The 14,456-nt window shown below is 35.7% G+C and overlaps 1 protein-coding gene across 1 annotated transcript; it reads right to left on the minus strand.

The window, feature by feature from the left end:
• Positions 1-8,154: 8,154 nt before the first annotated feature.
• Positions 8,155-13,290, minus strand: LOC147486108 (Outer membrane OMP85 family protein). The gene is made up of 11 exons (XM_086570743.1): positions 13,059-13,290; positions 12,909-12,978; positions 12,780-12,815; positions 12,531-12,675; positions 12,230-12,388; positions 12,080-12,150; positions 11,316-11,394; positions 11,111-11,226; positions 10,874-11,021; positions 9,904-9,973; positions 8,155-8,746 (listed from the first exon to the last, which is right to left on the minus strand). The coding sequence occupies exons 1-11, from the start codon at positions 13,090-13,092 to the stop codon at positions 8,589-8,591; spliced, it is 1,086 nt and encodes a 361-aa protein (XP_086426869.1). The 5' UTR covers positions 13,093-13,290; the 3' UTR covers positions 8,155-8,588.
• Positions 13,291-14,456: the final 1,166 nt, after the last annotated feature.

Here is a 14,456-nt window from a genome sequence, read left to right on the forward strand (position 1 = left end):
TGCATAGTAGTTTTTGAAACTAAACATGTTTGTAAATTTGAGATAATGTATGAAAGTTTATATTTTCATAGTAGTTAACCTATGCAATTTTATATTTACATATGAAAACATATATTTTCATACTAGTTAAACTAAGTAAAGTTATATTTACATATGAAAATTTATATTTTCTTACTAGTTTAAACTATGCAAATTTGTATGTACATGTGAATATTTTGTTCTAGAAAATGGCTACTGAAAATATGAGAAGATTAACAATAACACTTTCTTCATTTTTTCTAAAAAAAATTCGACATTTGACTGCATTTATTTTCATACACGAAGATGAATAACGGATACAACTCATCATGTATTATGCAAAGTACAAATACTATGCAAATCTAGAAATGCATAGTAAAATTTAAGAATGCAGAATAAAAATACTATGCAAAGTTAAAAATGCAAAGTACAAATACTATGCAAAGTTAAGAATGCTAAGTAAAATTACCACCACACATTACACAAACATGAAAAAGCAAATAAAAAATACTATGCAAATTTAAGAATGCAGAGTAAAAACAACTACGAAAATATAAAAATGTATAGTAAAACTACTACATACACAAACATCAAAATCTAAACTTGAAATTGCAAAACTATGAAAATTTGAACCGATTTTAACAAGATTTGGTTTGTTCGTAGTTTTTGAAGCAGCCATCTTCTCAATTTCATTTTCATCTCTTCTAGAACTTGAAGGTTTGATTTTTTTTTGTTGGATTTTCAGCTTTTTTCGAAATCGTAGAGTTTTATTTTTCTCTTTTGTTGCTTTCATTTTTTCTATTGATGAGAAAATAGAGAATTTACTCGGGTACTATGAGAATTTGCAGTAGAAGATGCTTCAGATCTAAAAAGTTAGCCAGAGAGATGGAAGTGATAAGGAAGTGTGGTGAGAAAATAGAAAGTTCATGAGTCTATTTACGTGGGGGTATTTTAGACAGTTTTTTATTTTCTTAAAAGCAGGGAGGTTTTGAGGTGAGAAAAAATTTGAGGGGGTTTTAACGTACCGGTTTCTGTAGCAGGGAGATTAAACCCAAATCCTGCTTTTGCATTGGGTCGCAAATATGATTTGAGTCATGGACCATGGTATCTGGGATTAAAGCCCAAACAAACTACCTGCCTTTGCATCGTCACGTATCAACAATGTGTCCGGATGTGTTGCTTTATTGCAAGAGAAAAGTAACTTGTGCACGTACAAACAATGTGAGACAGTGTACTAAGTTATACATTAAATGAAGCCAGGAAAAAAAATTCTTGAATCATGAAATATTGGAGTGAATTGAAAATGTTTATTAAAACAATTGTTTTCCAAATGTTATAGATGTGAGAAAAGAAACATTGCGAGTACATTTTGGTTTGCCATCAATAACTCTAAGCCTCCAAATCTTAGAAAAGGGCTGGTAACTTGTGCACGTAGAAACAACATTAGACAGTGTACTAAGTTATACGTTAAATGAAGCCGGAAAAAAAATAAAAATAAAAATAAAATCTTGAATCTTGAATCTTGAAATATTGGAGTGAATTGAAAATGTTTATTAAAACAATTGTTTTCCAAATGTTATTGATGTGAGAAGAGAAACATTGCGAGTACATTTTGGTTTGCCGGCAATAATTCTAAGCCTCCAAATCTTAGAAAGGGCTGAGTTGGTGTTTATGTTACATGAGAAAGTTATGCCTGACAAGTTCATGCTATCTTGTATAATTGTATAAATATAAATATATAGATAATCTAACAAAGCATATATAGAGAAGGCAAGTGAATAGGAGAGATCAATCTCTCCTCCAAATAGAGCGCACATTAACAAAGTGTTAGAAAAATGATTTGCTCAAATCCATTTAAATATGAATGAGTAGTTTGTCTCCCAAGTTACCCCACTTAAGATGAAATGGGTTTTTTCTTGAAACAGTACGTAATGTGAGAAAAACATTTTCAAAATGATGCATTTGTTTGAAACAGTGCATTATGCCGAAAAGGTGCGACCTTTCAAAATGTGCACTGGTTTGAAACAGTGCATCATGCCGAAAAGGTGCAACCTTTTCAAATAGGCACCGGGTTCAAAACAAATGCTATATGCGAAATGGTGTGTCCTTTCAAACATGTGACTTTTCAAAGAGTTGCTTACTTTTTCCCAAGAGTCACCGTGTTGTTTTTAAAAAGGCACCACTCACCTATAAATAGTGGATGAATTTGGAGAGAAAAGACACGAGATCACACGAGTTCCTCGATCTTTCTCTTCTCCCTCTGTTCTTAGTCAAATACTATGTTGTGTTCGCTGAGTCTATAGAATTGAAGTGCTAGCTTTCTATAGAAGGAAATCCGTTCTATCTTGGGAGATAGTTTCCCATCAACCTTCAAGCACCGTAAGGGCCGGGGGAAAATCTGTCTTAAGGACATAGTGTATCTACACTAGGCTCGGATTTAATTAAGAAGTACAAGACACTTACAAGACAAAAGGTTTGTATAGTTTGGTAATTGGTAAAGAGTAAGTACAATTAAGTTGTATATTCCTAACAACTTAAGACAGATTTTCTTTTCTTCTTCTTCTTTACCGAACAGAATTTGTTTCTGTTTTCTTTTCTTTTTTGGTTTAAGAAAATAACGAAGGTGTGTTTCTATTTTAGAATAGAAATGACAACACCACCAGGTTCTCCTATTCATGTTGTTCCTATTTCATTTGTTAGACCTACTAGTTCGTTGAATGGTATGAACATTTTGGTCCCCGATGACGACCTTATGTTCGTAGAAGTGGAACTCAATAACTACGGGTGTATACTAGCAATGGTAGATACTGGTTCAACTCATACGTTAATCTCTGAGTATGTATACGAGGCTATTGGATTGAAACTAGCAGAATGTACAGGCTCTATGAGAGGCTTGAACCAAGAAGCCGAACCGGTGAAAGGACTCGCTTTGGAAGTTGACATTAAGATGCACAACTGGCGAGGAAAGGTGGACCTGATGGTAGCCCGCTTAGACCATTTTCAAGTCATTCTTGGAATGGACTTCTTGAAAGCAAACAAGGTGGTGGTAATGCCACACTTGGAGGGAATTATGATCCAAGATTCCGAGAATCCTTGCTTCATTCCAGATGTTAGGAATGGAGGGTGCTAAAAGGGTTCTAAAAATATTGTATTATTTGTAAGATATATGTGTTTTACTATTGCGCCAAAGAGTGTCAATAAAGAAGATTGCTTAAGATATTGTTTTATAAGCATACTTGTAAGCAAAATTGAGGTCTTAGAAGTGTTTTCGACACTATATGAATGATATGTGACATTCTTTAAGAAGAAGCCTCACTTGAAAAACATATATCTAAATGGTTTTCTAATTTATTGACTTTGTCATGAGAAATTGGAAAAATGTGGGGGATTATGTATCTTCTTGAATTAATTAATTCAAAATTGGAAATTTGTTGAAGCATTACTCAAAAGACATCAAATGTGGTGTTTTACTCTAGGAGAGATGCATAAATTTCTTGGAAATCCTCAAAGCAAACGTGCATAGCGAGGTCCACTATGGAATCAGAATTCATAGCATTGGACAAGGCTAGAGAAGAAGCAAAGTGGCTTCGAAATTTCTTAGAGGATATTCCAAATCTGAATTTTGAACTGCGTGCCCGGTGTGTACATCGCGTGATGACCAATCTGCTATTGGTAGAGCACAGAGTAGCATGTATAACGGGAAGTCTCGACATATACGTCGTAGACATAATACCGTTAGACAATTGCTCTCAAATGGAGTTATCTCAATCAACTATGTAAGGTCAAAAGATAACATTGCGGATCCTCTTACAAAAGGTTTAACAAGAGAACAAGTAGAAAGATTATCAAGGGGAATGGGCTTAAAGCTTTTGAGATAATCAACCAAGAGTCATCATAATGGAAAAACCAACCTAGTTATTTGGAGATCCCAAGATCTAGGTTCAATGGGCCAACTGAATTATGTTTGTGACTCGGTTAGCACCGAGGAGTAATATTATACTCTAACCCATTCCTATATAAGGCAAAGCATATATCTGCCAGAGAACCGGGATAAGTCAAGCTTTTAATGATTTACTATATCTTGGAAAGTTATGTTATCCAAGTGGAGTATTGCGGGATATTCTATATAGAAATCACCTATGTTAGTGCGAAGTGGGGCGCTTCTATGAGAATTTTAAAGACAAATGTCTCAAAAAGCACTATCTCGAAACCAAAAAGTGTTCAAGGCCAAAATGAACACAAACGCGTGAGAACCAACAAAAGATTCGAGGCGGCATCTTGCGTGAAGATGATTGTCTAGGTTTATACAAACGGTGACAGTTCAAGGACATTAATTGAAGTCTACCGATCGTCCAATTAAATCTGATCGTCTTTCACTAAGGCAAGTTCAAGGCCTCCCATGCTACTTGATCGATCACGGTATCTTTTCATTTGTAAAAGAACGAAATCCGATGTTTATGATAGAAGAAGCCAAATTTTCATTCATGTGGGGATTGTTAGAAAAATGATTTGCTCAAATCCATTTAAATATGAATGAGTAGTTTGTCTCCCCAAGTTACCCCACTTAAGATGAAATAGGTTTTTTCTTGAAACAGTACGTAATGTGAGAAAAACCTTTTCAAAATGATGCATTTGTTTGAAACAGTGCATTATGCCGAAAAGGTGCGACCTTTCAAAATGTGCACTGGTTTGAAACGATTGCATCATGCCGAAAAGGTGCAACATTTTCAAATAGGCAATCGGTTCAAAATGATCTTATATGCTTAGAAATGGTGTGTCCTTTTCGAAACATGTGACTTTTCAAAGAGTTGCTTACTTTTTCCCAAGAGTCACTGTGTTGTTTCGAAAAGGCACCACTCACCTATAAATAGTGGATGAATTTGGAGAGAAAAACACGAGATCACACAGAGTTCTGATCTTTCTCTTCTCCCTCCTTCTTAGTCAAATACTATGTTGTGTTCACGAGTCTATAGAATTGAAGTGCTAGCTTTCTATAGAAGGAAATCCGTTCTATCTTGGGAGATAGTTTCCCATCAACCTTCAAGCACCGTGAGGGGGAAAATCTGTCTTAAGGACATAGTGTATCTACACTAGGCTCGGATTTAATTAAGAAGTACAAGACACTTACAAGACAAAAGGTTTGTATAGTTTGGTAATTGGTAAAGAGTAAGTATAATTAAGTTGTATATTCCTAACACAAAGGCCATTAGATAGGGTGTACACATCTCGAGGACAATGAGTCATCAAAGGGTATAAAAACAAAATACTTCAAAAGAAAAAAACTTTCAAAAAAATAGAACAAAAAGATTCGGCCATTTTCTCCTCTTGATTTGCTCTCCTTCCATGTCTCTTTTTCCATTTAAACAAAAAACATATCAACCATCAATACTACAACCAATCCCCTCAATGTTTCTTGTTATTACACATACCATCAAAAACACATTTAATTAATTCCATCGTACTAATTACTTTTGAAAACATCACTTGTAGAGTTTAGTAACAAATGTGAAGAGTGCTTCAACTAAGTGTTAAGAACACAAGAAATTAGTCTTGTGTAATAACAAATCAATAATCCAAATCAATAATCTGAAAAAATTGCAATTCTCACAATAAGTTAGTTTTTTTGCAACCTCCCCTTTATTAGATTGGATCTTAGTTTGCTAGAATAGTAAGAAGTGATTATGCATTAAAACTACTTCACCAATTGATTTTTTTATTAGAGAAAAAGTTCGTAGAAAGAATGAAGAAGAAGATGAAGGCATTATTCAGACATTTCAAATTCGTTTTGGTTTTTTTTTTATTTCCATTTGTTCTCGTCATGTCAGTTGTGGCCACAAAACAGTTTCAACTTAGTGAAGCCTTTTTTTTAGGGATCTAATATTTCCCTATCTAAAGGCAGGCTATGTGACTAGATCTCTCTTCTTATCACGACTCTATATATAGAGAATCTAACAAAGCAACACGTCAAAACAATATTTGACGTGGCGAAGAGATAAACAAATAAAACTAACTAAAATAGTGACTGTTTTCCTCCCTCCCCTTTTCCTTTTCTAGAAATTTGATTACCTATCCCTCCACCCCTCTCTCTCACACGCCTTCACTTCATCGTCATCTATACCAATCCCCCCCAAAACCCATTCTTAACACCATAGACCATCTTAAACTCTGATCCTAACTTCTCCTCAAACCAAACTCCAAACCCCACCTTCCCAAATGCCCGCCTTGATTATTCTTTGCAAATCATTGAAAAACCGTCGTCCTTGCTAGCAAATCTGCTAACGGAAGAACAACCTCCTACTGCAACTGTCGGTTCTCAGGAATCCCCCAAAAATATTAGAACTTGGTGCTTTTTACTCGAGACAAAACCCCCATCTGCTAGGAAAGAAGAAATTGGCTTATATTGAACCAATTTTTAATGATGGAGTACTTGAGATTGAGGAAGAAATTTTGGAACATGGTGCAAAGGAATGGGAGGACAAAGTTGTAGGCTTTTTCCTTGACAAAAAACTCCCATACTCCATCGTGAAGACCCAAGTGGAGAAGAAATGGAGTCTAAAAGGCCAGCTTGACATCTCATTAGATGGAGACAGGTTTTATTTTGGGTTTCACAATGTAGAAGATAGGGATTATGTGTTGGATGAGGGATATTTCCATATGATGGGGAAACTTTTCATCATCAGAAAGTGGACAAGGGAAATTGAGGATAGCAGGGGCTCAAATTTCACAGAGTCCCTAAGCTTCCTTCGCGAGGGTATGTGTGGAGATTGATGCGTCGAAGGAGCTTCCAACTACTCTACAAATCAGAATTAGATCCTCTAAAATTGCTACTGTGGAGTTTCAATATCCATGGAAGCCATTGATTTGTACTGAGTGCAAGATGTTCGGTCATGCTACAACAAAATGTAAACCAACATCACCTCCACCGTACAAACCTAGAGTTGTTCCTAAAGCTGAACCAGACACCAACAATGTAAACAAACCCTCAGAGTGGAGACATGTGAAAACCATATAGAGAAAGAAAAACCCAAACTCACATGTTGGTGTTGATCAAGCTTTGAATGGGAATATGCAAGAAATGCATGCGCAAGTTCGTGGAAGCAGCTCTAAGCCTGCAATTATAAATACACAAGATAACAGATTTGCTGCACTTGCTAATGACACAACTGCTGTTGAGGTCCAACCTTCTGTTGCCAGATTAGGAGACTATGTAAGTGTTGTAGAAACCGAAGACAATCTCTTTGAAAGTACACCTGTTCTTGAGAACCAGCACCATCATATGTATGAAGCTCTTGTGGATACAAGTGAAGATGATTATACACGACATTAATGATGAGGATAGTAATGAGAAAGAGATTGAGAGCGTCTTCAAAGACCACATTGTCCCAGATCCTACTAATACAGTTGAAGGCATTAGTTCTAAACTATTGAGGTTGGCTCTGAAAATATGTTAACAACACTTTCGATTCAAGGTGATGAATGGAGGACTGTTGAGAAACCAAAGAAAGATAAAAAGCAGATTCAACGCTCTCCTGGTGAAATTAATGATCCTACCATCACTATGATGAAAAAAACTTCCTCTTTGGCAAGAAAGAAGATTAAGCATCTTGATGGTTACATTAAGGAAGTTTGGGATGACTCAATGGGATCTACATTTGCTTGCATCTATTGTTACATAGACTCTGAAAAAACCCAAAGGCATATTTTGAAAGATCATCCTACTTTAGTTAAGCAATTTAAAAAATGAAGTAGTTGTGATGTACTTCATCGTAATGAGTGAATTGTGCTAGGCTCGAAGCCTTAGAATTTGTTGTATGTCGTACCTTCCTCTAATGACTACTATCTTAGAGAAGGTACGTAATTTCCTATGTTTTAATGAGACAGGTAGGGTCTGCCTTAACCCCAAATCTTATTCTAAAAAAGAAACTAACAAAGCAGCCGGAATACTCGGCGAGCATGGAAGTTAATTCCTCTTCAATCTGACCCTTCCTTTTCTTTTATTTTGATCGGCAAAACCCTTCTTATTAATAATAAAAGAGCTGGTTACAACCGAACGTAATGTTTGCCATTGGCATTATCAGCTAAAATTTCCTAATGGGGTAGCTTGGTGAACTTGTCCAAATTCCAAACTCAGTAAAATGAAATGAAAGCACTATAATTCATTTCAATGGTATAATTTTGCAAAATAATTGAATAAACAAATAGTGAAAGCTTCACATAGGAATATAATTGATGGTTAGGGATTCCAATAGTATCTCGATCTTTTTGTTCTTAGGTATTCTATCCAAAATGGTTTCATGTCACTTTGTCGAACAAGTCAACCATCTTCATCTTCATAAAGTCATGTCCTCGAAGCATTTGTTAGTAATTAGTGATGAGGAAAATGCTCAGTTCCTTGATGCAATACTCTGCCATTGAAGCCCCAAAAGCTTGGAACCTTCTTAACCATTAGATATTCTTCATCTCCTAGCTGTGATCTTTCTTCAATATTCTATCAGAACCCAAATCTTACATAGTTCTCTGATAAGTCTGAGACTCCAGCAGCACGTCTTGCTTTCATGAGACCTCAAGAGTCAAGATACAACATTGCTGACGCCAAAGTATAATGTTTTCTGCTGGAAGGCATTGATGGCATAGTCAATCTTTAACTGTCCCATCCGAGAGTTCAACCGAAGGCCATAGCCGAGCCCAACTCCAGAACCAGGTTTACCCTGCCTCAGAGCAGGATTACCTGACAAACAAGTTTCACCGTTAGTGATGGAGATGGAGAATGTGTAGTTTGGAAGCGATCTAAACAGTTGAAAATTAGTCATATAGAAAGTGTGTTATACATCAATAAAAATATTTCGTTGAATTTATATTTCAATCAAATATTAAATTCAAGGAAAAAAAAACCCCGAGGCTGACAACTTGACAAGCACTATGGTAGGGAAGCCTAATGTCTACACACCTCGAAAGGAAATGGCAGATCGCATTATTTGAAGAGTTCAATAATCCTAATAGATCAATGCAGTTAACCATGTTCAAAAAACAATTTTAGGGTCTGTAAGGGATATATTTTCCAACAACAGATATTGCGTGCGCGTGCTTAAACTTTTTCTTCATACCTCCGCCCCAGTGGTACTAAAAAACACCTTCTCGTTGTTCTTGAGTGACATTATGACCAAGAGTTATTAAATCCTATTATATGGGCTACAAAGTAGGCCATTTCTCATTTCTCAGCTTTATCTAATTTTATTTTGAACCTAAGAATTCTTCTTAGATCCTCTTATCTGAAATGAAATATACAGAGTAGAAGTCTTCTAGGAATACCTATGAAGCTGCTAACCATTTGGTTATGCATGAGCCTATTTTTTTTATTTAGAAAGACAAAAAAAAAAAAAAAAAATCATGATTGCCTTCAATCCTTCACAATATTTTCCAGAAATATAAACCAATTATTTGTAACATTTGAGTTGTTTTAAATATTCTAGGAACTTTTAACTTCTAAGAAAGGTAAAGCCCTATATAGTAACAGTTAAAAGTGGTGCTGATTGGATCATTGGAAAAATCTCTGTGAAAGCCTCCTACGGTTACCCCAGATGTCTTCTACTACATCAATTTTTTAAGGATAGATGAAAATATTGTGCAAATATTGTGAGAAGAAGCTGATAAACTTGATTATTAGGACAAAAGGAAATTTATTCAATGAATCCGAGGAGAAAAGACAGTATTTCTTTAAGACATCAAGAGACATCACATCTGCTATTCATGAGGATGCCTGAAAAACTCAAAAAATGGCTCCCAGTTCTATACTTCTATGTAAGCCCCATTATAATAGATGATTATATCCCATTGGTAGGATCTAACAATGTATGTGTTTTATACTTAAGTGAATAAGGAACATACCAGGGACATGGTGACCAGAGCCCAAATCAGTTCCACAGTCCATAAAGATGGCAGCTTCCAACGCCTTGTTCTGAACAGAACAGATGCAACGAGACTATAATATGAGTTTTTGAATACTAAACAAATAGAAAATTGGATCATAATAGTGCAAAAGTGTAACAGACAACGGAAACCAGTACAAATACTCAACAGAAGTTCATCACTTATCAATACACAGAACAGGGGGAAAGGAAGGCGGCACCAGATTCATAAAATTAACAAATCCAACAAATGTGTCCTTAATGGCATGGGACATACCAAAAGAAGAACCAAGGCTATCATATACCTCAGGTCAAAGTCATTGGGTTTGTCGGAATCTAGGTCCCTACTAGGAAGACAGACAGGCACTAGTTGCAATTGCTACTATCACAGCATACCTCGCCATGTCAAATAATCATAACGCGATAACAATCTAGTGGGAAAAGGGAGAGGGATTCCCATGCACATGTGTGCAAACATCTAGAAATTTATTACAAACATAAGACTTGGGGTAGTCTAAATGCGAAGGCGTCTTCACTTTTTTTGGTTCTAAGAAGACCACAACAGGCTCACTTCATAACAAAAGGAAGATCAAATTGAGTCATCAGAAATCACACCACTTGGCAGATGTGAACTGACGAACAACAGTCCCACAGCTGAAGTCATGGATTAAAAACATAGTCATTCATCCCAAAGGACGGTGATTCCACTCTTTCTCTTTAGAACCTTGATTCAGAAATCATCTTCCAAATGTTGGAACACCGTAGCCATTTGTTTTATGATCTCATTGAATAACGAATTGGCATTTAGTTATTTAGAAAGAACATACAGTTTTTTTGACGAATGGCAAAATGATATGGTTTTTTATGCCAACACATGCTAGAAAATCTCATACATTTGGGATTAAGAATTATTCATGTTCTATCGAAATGTAAGGAAGACCATTACATACCAAAGGGAGTGTTAGTTCACTGTTCCCAATAAGGCACGATCTTCCAGAACCCACGGCACCCTCACCATAACCTCGAACACTGCCAAGACCTCCAATTGCAAAGGCTTGGTATGGAGCCATGTCCCCAACAATTGACCCACCTGTCAGGCTGTCAAAAGAAAAGGTAAGAGAAACGAATAAATGGAGAGAAAAAGTGGTTCCCCTAACCATCTTCTCAAAAAGCTAAAAAAACATTACCTCGTCAAAAAAATTGCAGGCCCGAGTCTAACACCCTTTGATGCAACAAATTTGAATCTGTTGAAAATTAGCCACTTAGATAGAACAGGAATCCCTTGTTCTATTTGAAGACTCAACTGGAAAACATAAAACCTGTTATAGAAGTTATCTAATTTTAAAGTGGCAAAACAAATTTGAATAGAGAGTGATGAAACAATTATATTACTTGAGTGAAACTGTGATCATTGGCCTTTGCATAGCGTGACTCCTGCTTCAATACCACCATACTATCATGGGTACCTCCGCTGCACAATATTTATTTAGAAGCATCAGGAAACATTTGTATGTATAAAGGATAAATCTACGGTAGAACTTTCTTGACTTTGAAAAACTATTAACGTTCTTCAAACTCTTAAACTGCAAGGGTTTTTGTTTTGGGAGTTAACATTGTGCATTATTCTTCATGTGCAATCATATTGAGGCAACTATTTTTACAACCCATTTAAATAACACATTCATTGTTAGTAAATATATATAGGCAATATTGAATATTCTATACACACCACATCTGCATATGGATGGTAGCAAATAGAATGAGTGTGCATCCACACAATGCGTACAGCAGATGAAACATAATAAGATGATTAGAGGTATGAGCATGACCATGAAAAAATAATAATAATAATAATTGAGGAGTTAGTTTGGGCATGCAACACGGAGACCATCAAGACAAGTGTGGAATGCTCCGGTTGAAAATTTTAAAAGACACCAAGGGCAGAAAAAAATGACGATCAACTACACAAGTTCTGTCTGAAGATTAACCCTCTGGATAGAGTCTAGCAATATTTGCTTTATGTTGCTAAAATGTACTAGTTGGGTAAGACTTAAGAGACAATTGATACTGATAAGTGATAAGTGATAAGTGATAATAATATTATTAGATTTGCTCACTTCATTCGCTATCACATAAACAAAAGAATACTCAATTACCTGCATGTCACTGGAAAGCCATCTAGGTCTCTGCTAATTGACCGGCCTCCATCATTTATCGGGCGAACATGCTGAGAATAAACAAAAATGTAGTTAATCCAATACTGACACTACCTCAAATGACTAAAAACTGAAGCTAGTAAGACCAACCTCCAACTTGATGCTGGTTGTGCTACTCCAATGAGAGCTTGCAGGTTCGCTGAGATCAACTCCGACAGAAAAACGACTCAAGTTGACACCACTACTACCCGAACGAGAGAAGTTTTCTACTGGGAAACCATGGACCCCAATCTCAGGTGAAATTGAGTGCTGATAGCCAAAACCAGAAAGGAAAAAAAACGAAGTGAGCTAAACTCATGTTGTTTTAGAATTTAACTAGTAGTTGATATACAAAAAGAAATAATGGGGTTTCAGCATTCGTGTCGATATGCTTGCTAAATGTTTCACGTACCTGAACGACGAAAGATTGTTGAGACAGCCATTCAGGTCTTGGTCTCCTGTAAGCTATCAAAACACTAGAATCATACAACCCCTTATCCCACGACACGTCAAGCTTCTCGCTACCACCAAACAAGTTTGGGTGCTTTATACAAAGGCTACAATAAACAGATTGCCCCGTCACACCGTAAACAATAAGCATCACAATTATAACACAACATGATCTGGTCTATTTAAACATTAATGAAAAAAACAAGTTCACCTTCCAATAATCTGTGAAAGGGGATTGCTAGAGTTCCTGAAACAAACAAACAACCCTTTAATCAAATACAGACAAAAAAAACCCATTAAGAGACAGACAAAAAAAAACCCATTAAGAGACAGAAAGAACCTGAATGGAGGAGGTAGAGTCAAAGCTGTAATGAGTTTAGGAGTGAAATCAACATTAACATCTATCTTTGCTGTAAGTAACAATCGATGATTAAAAAGTTAAGTTATTTAAGGGGTATAAAGTGATTATAAAGAATACTTTTTTAGTTACCTTTACCGGCATGAATGCTCTGCTGAGCTCCCATACCATTACTTCAATTACCATTAAAATTTACAAATCCTTAAATGGGTGTTTTGTAATCTACAAATTAATGGGATTGTCTTGGTTTTTTTTTTTTTTAGTGGTGTGGGGGAGATGTTCTTCCTTAAAACTTTAAAACTATAATCTGAAATATGCCTGGCGTGCAGGGGAACATTTCTCTTTGCTTGTGCTACTGCCTTTCGTGCACGTGTCAAGGATAACGTAAGATTTATATTGGATTAATGAAATATTAAATATATATCCACGTCGTCCGATATTTCGGAACTCTGTTGAAAGCATTTTAACTAGGTCCAAGTTCCGGTCCAGGTCCAATAAAATTACATTGAAATAGTGTATTTTTTTTATTATTTATCTTAAAAAAAATTGAAATAGAATGTAATAAGACTGCCCTATATGTGGCACTACAACACTAATCCATAAACCTCTTAACATTTTATGTTTATTAGTAGTTACAAATTTAATAGTATTTATTTGAAAAATTAAAAAAATAACTTTAGTTTTTGGGCCGGGCAGTTATCGGGTTGGACAGAGATATGTCCATAACTGGCCCAATAGTCTTATTGGACAAAAAATTTTGGCCCAATAAATATATCGGTGTATTCAAAAACCGATATATATCGGATATATCAGATATATCTAATTTTTTTGGTGACCAATCCAAACTATTTAAAATATCAAAAATATCATATATATCGGAAATATCATAAATATATTGAAAATATCGGATTTATATTAAAAAAATGGTCAAAAAGTCAACCGTTATATATCGTAAATATTGTATATATCGATTATATCGGCAATATAAAGTTTTTCCGATATATATCAGCAAAAAAAAAGTTCAATATTCGATAGATATATATCGAAAATATCGATATCGGTGTACTAATTTACCGAAATATATCAAATATATCGGCGATATTTTATGCCTTAGCTTGAGAGACATAATCATTGGAGGATGGGACTTTGTTTTCTGGGATCCCTTGTTTTCTTCTTATGTAGTCATGTTATTATTATGAGTTCGTCTACCACGAGGATATCCCTATAGGGACGCTAGCCGAGACCGTTGGATCCGAGATCTAACGGTCCGAAAATAAAAAACAAACCCATATTCTCTCTCTCTTCCTTTTTGTTTTTGATTTTCGGACCATTGGATCTCGGATCTAACGGTCTCGAAACACTCATCTCTATAGCGATATCCTTGTGGTAGCCTAGATCTATTATTATGCTACGTTCGCTGTAAAGGACAACTAGCTAGCCATGTCTAGCAGTCTAGGGCGATGCTGCACCATGTGTCTTGGTATAAACTATATCCATCAAATCAATGAAACTTACGCTGAGCGAGCTACT

Source organism: Coptis chinensis, chromosome 7 (genome assembly GCF_015680905.1).
Source record: "Coptis chinensis isolate HL-2020 chromosome 7, ASM1568090v1, whole genome shotgun sequence".
Lineage (NCBI taxonomy): Eukaryota > Viridiplantae > Streptophyta > Magnoliopsida > Ranunculales > Ranunculaceae > Coptis > Coptis chinensis.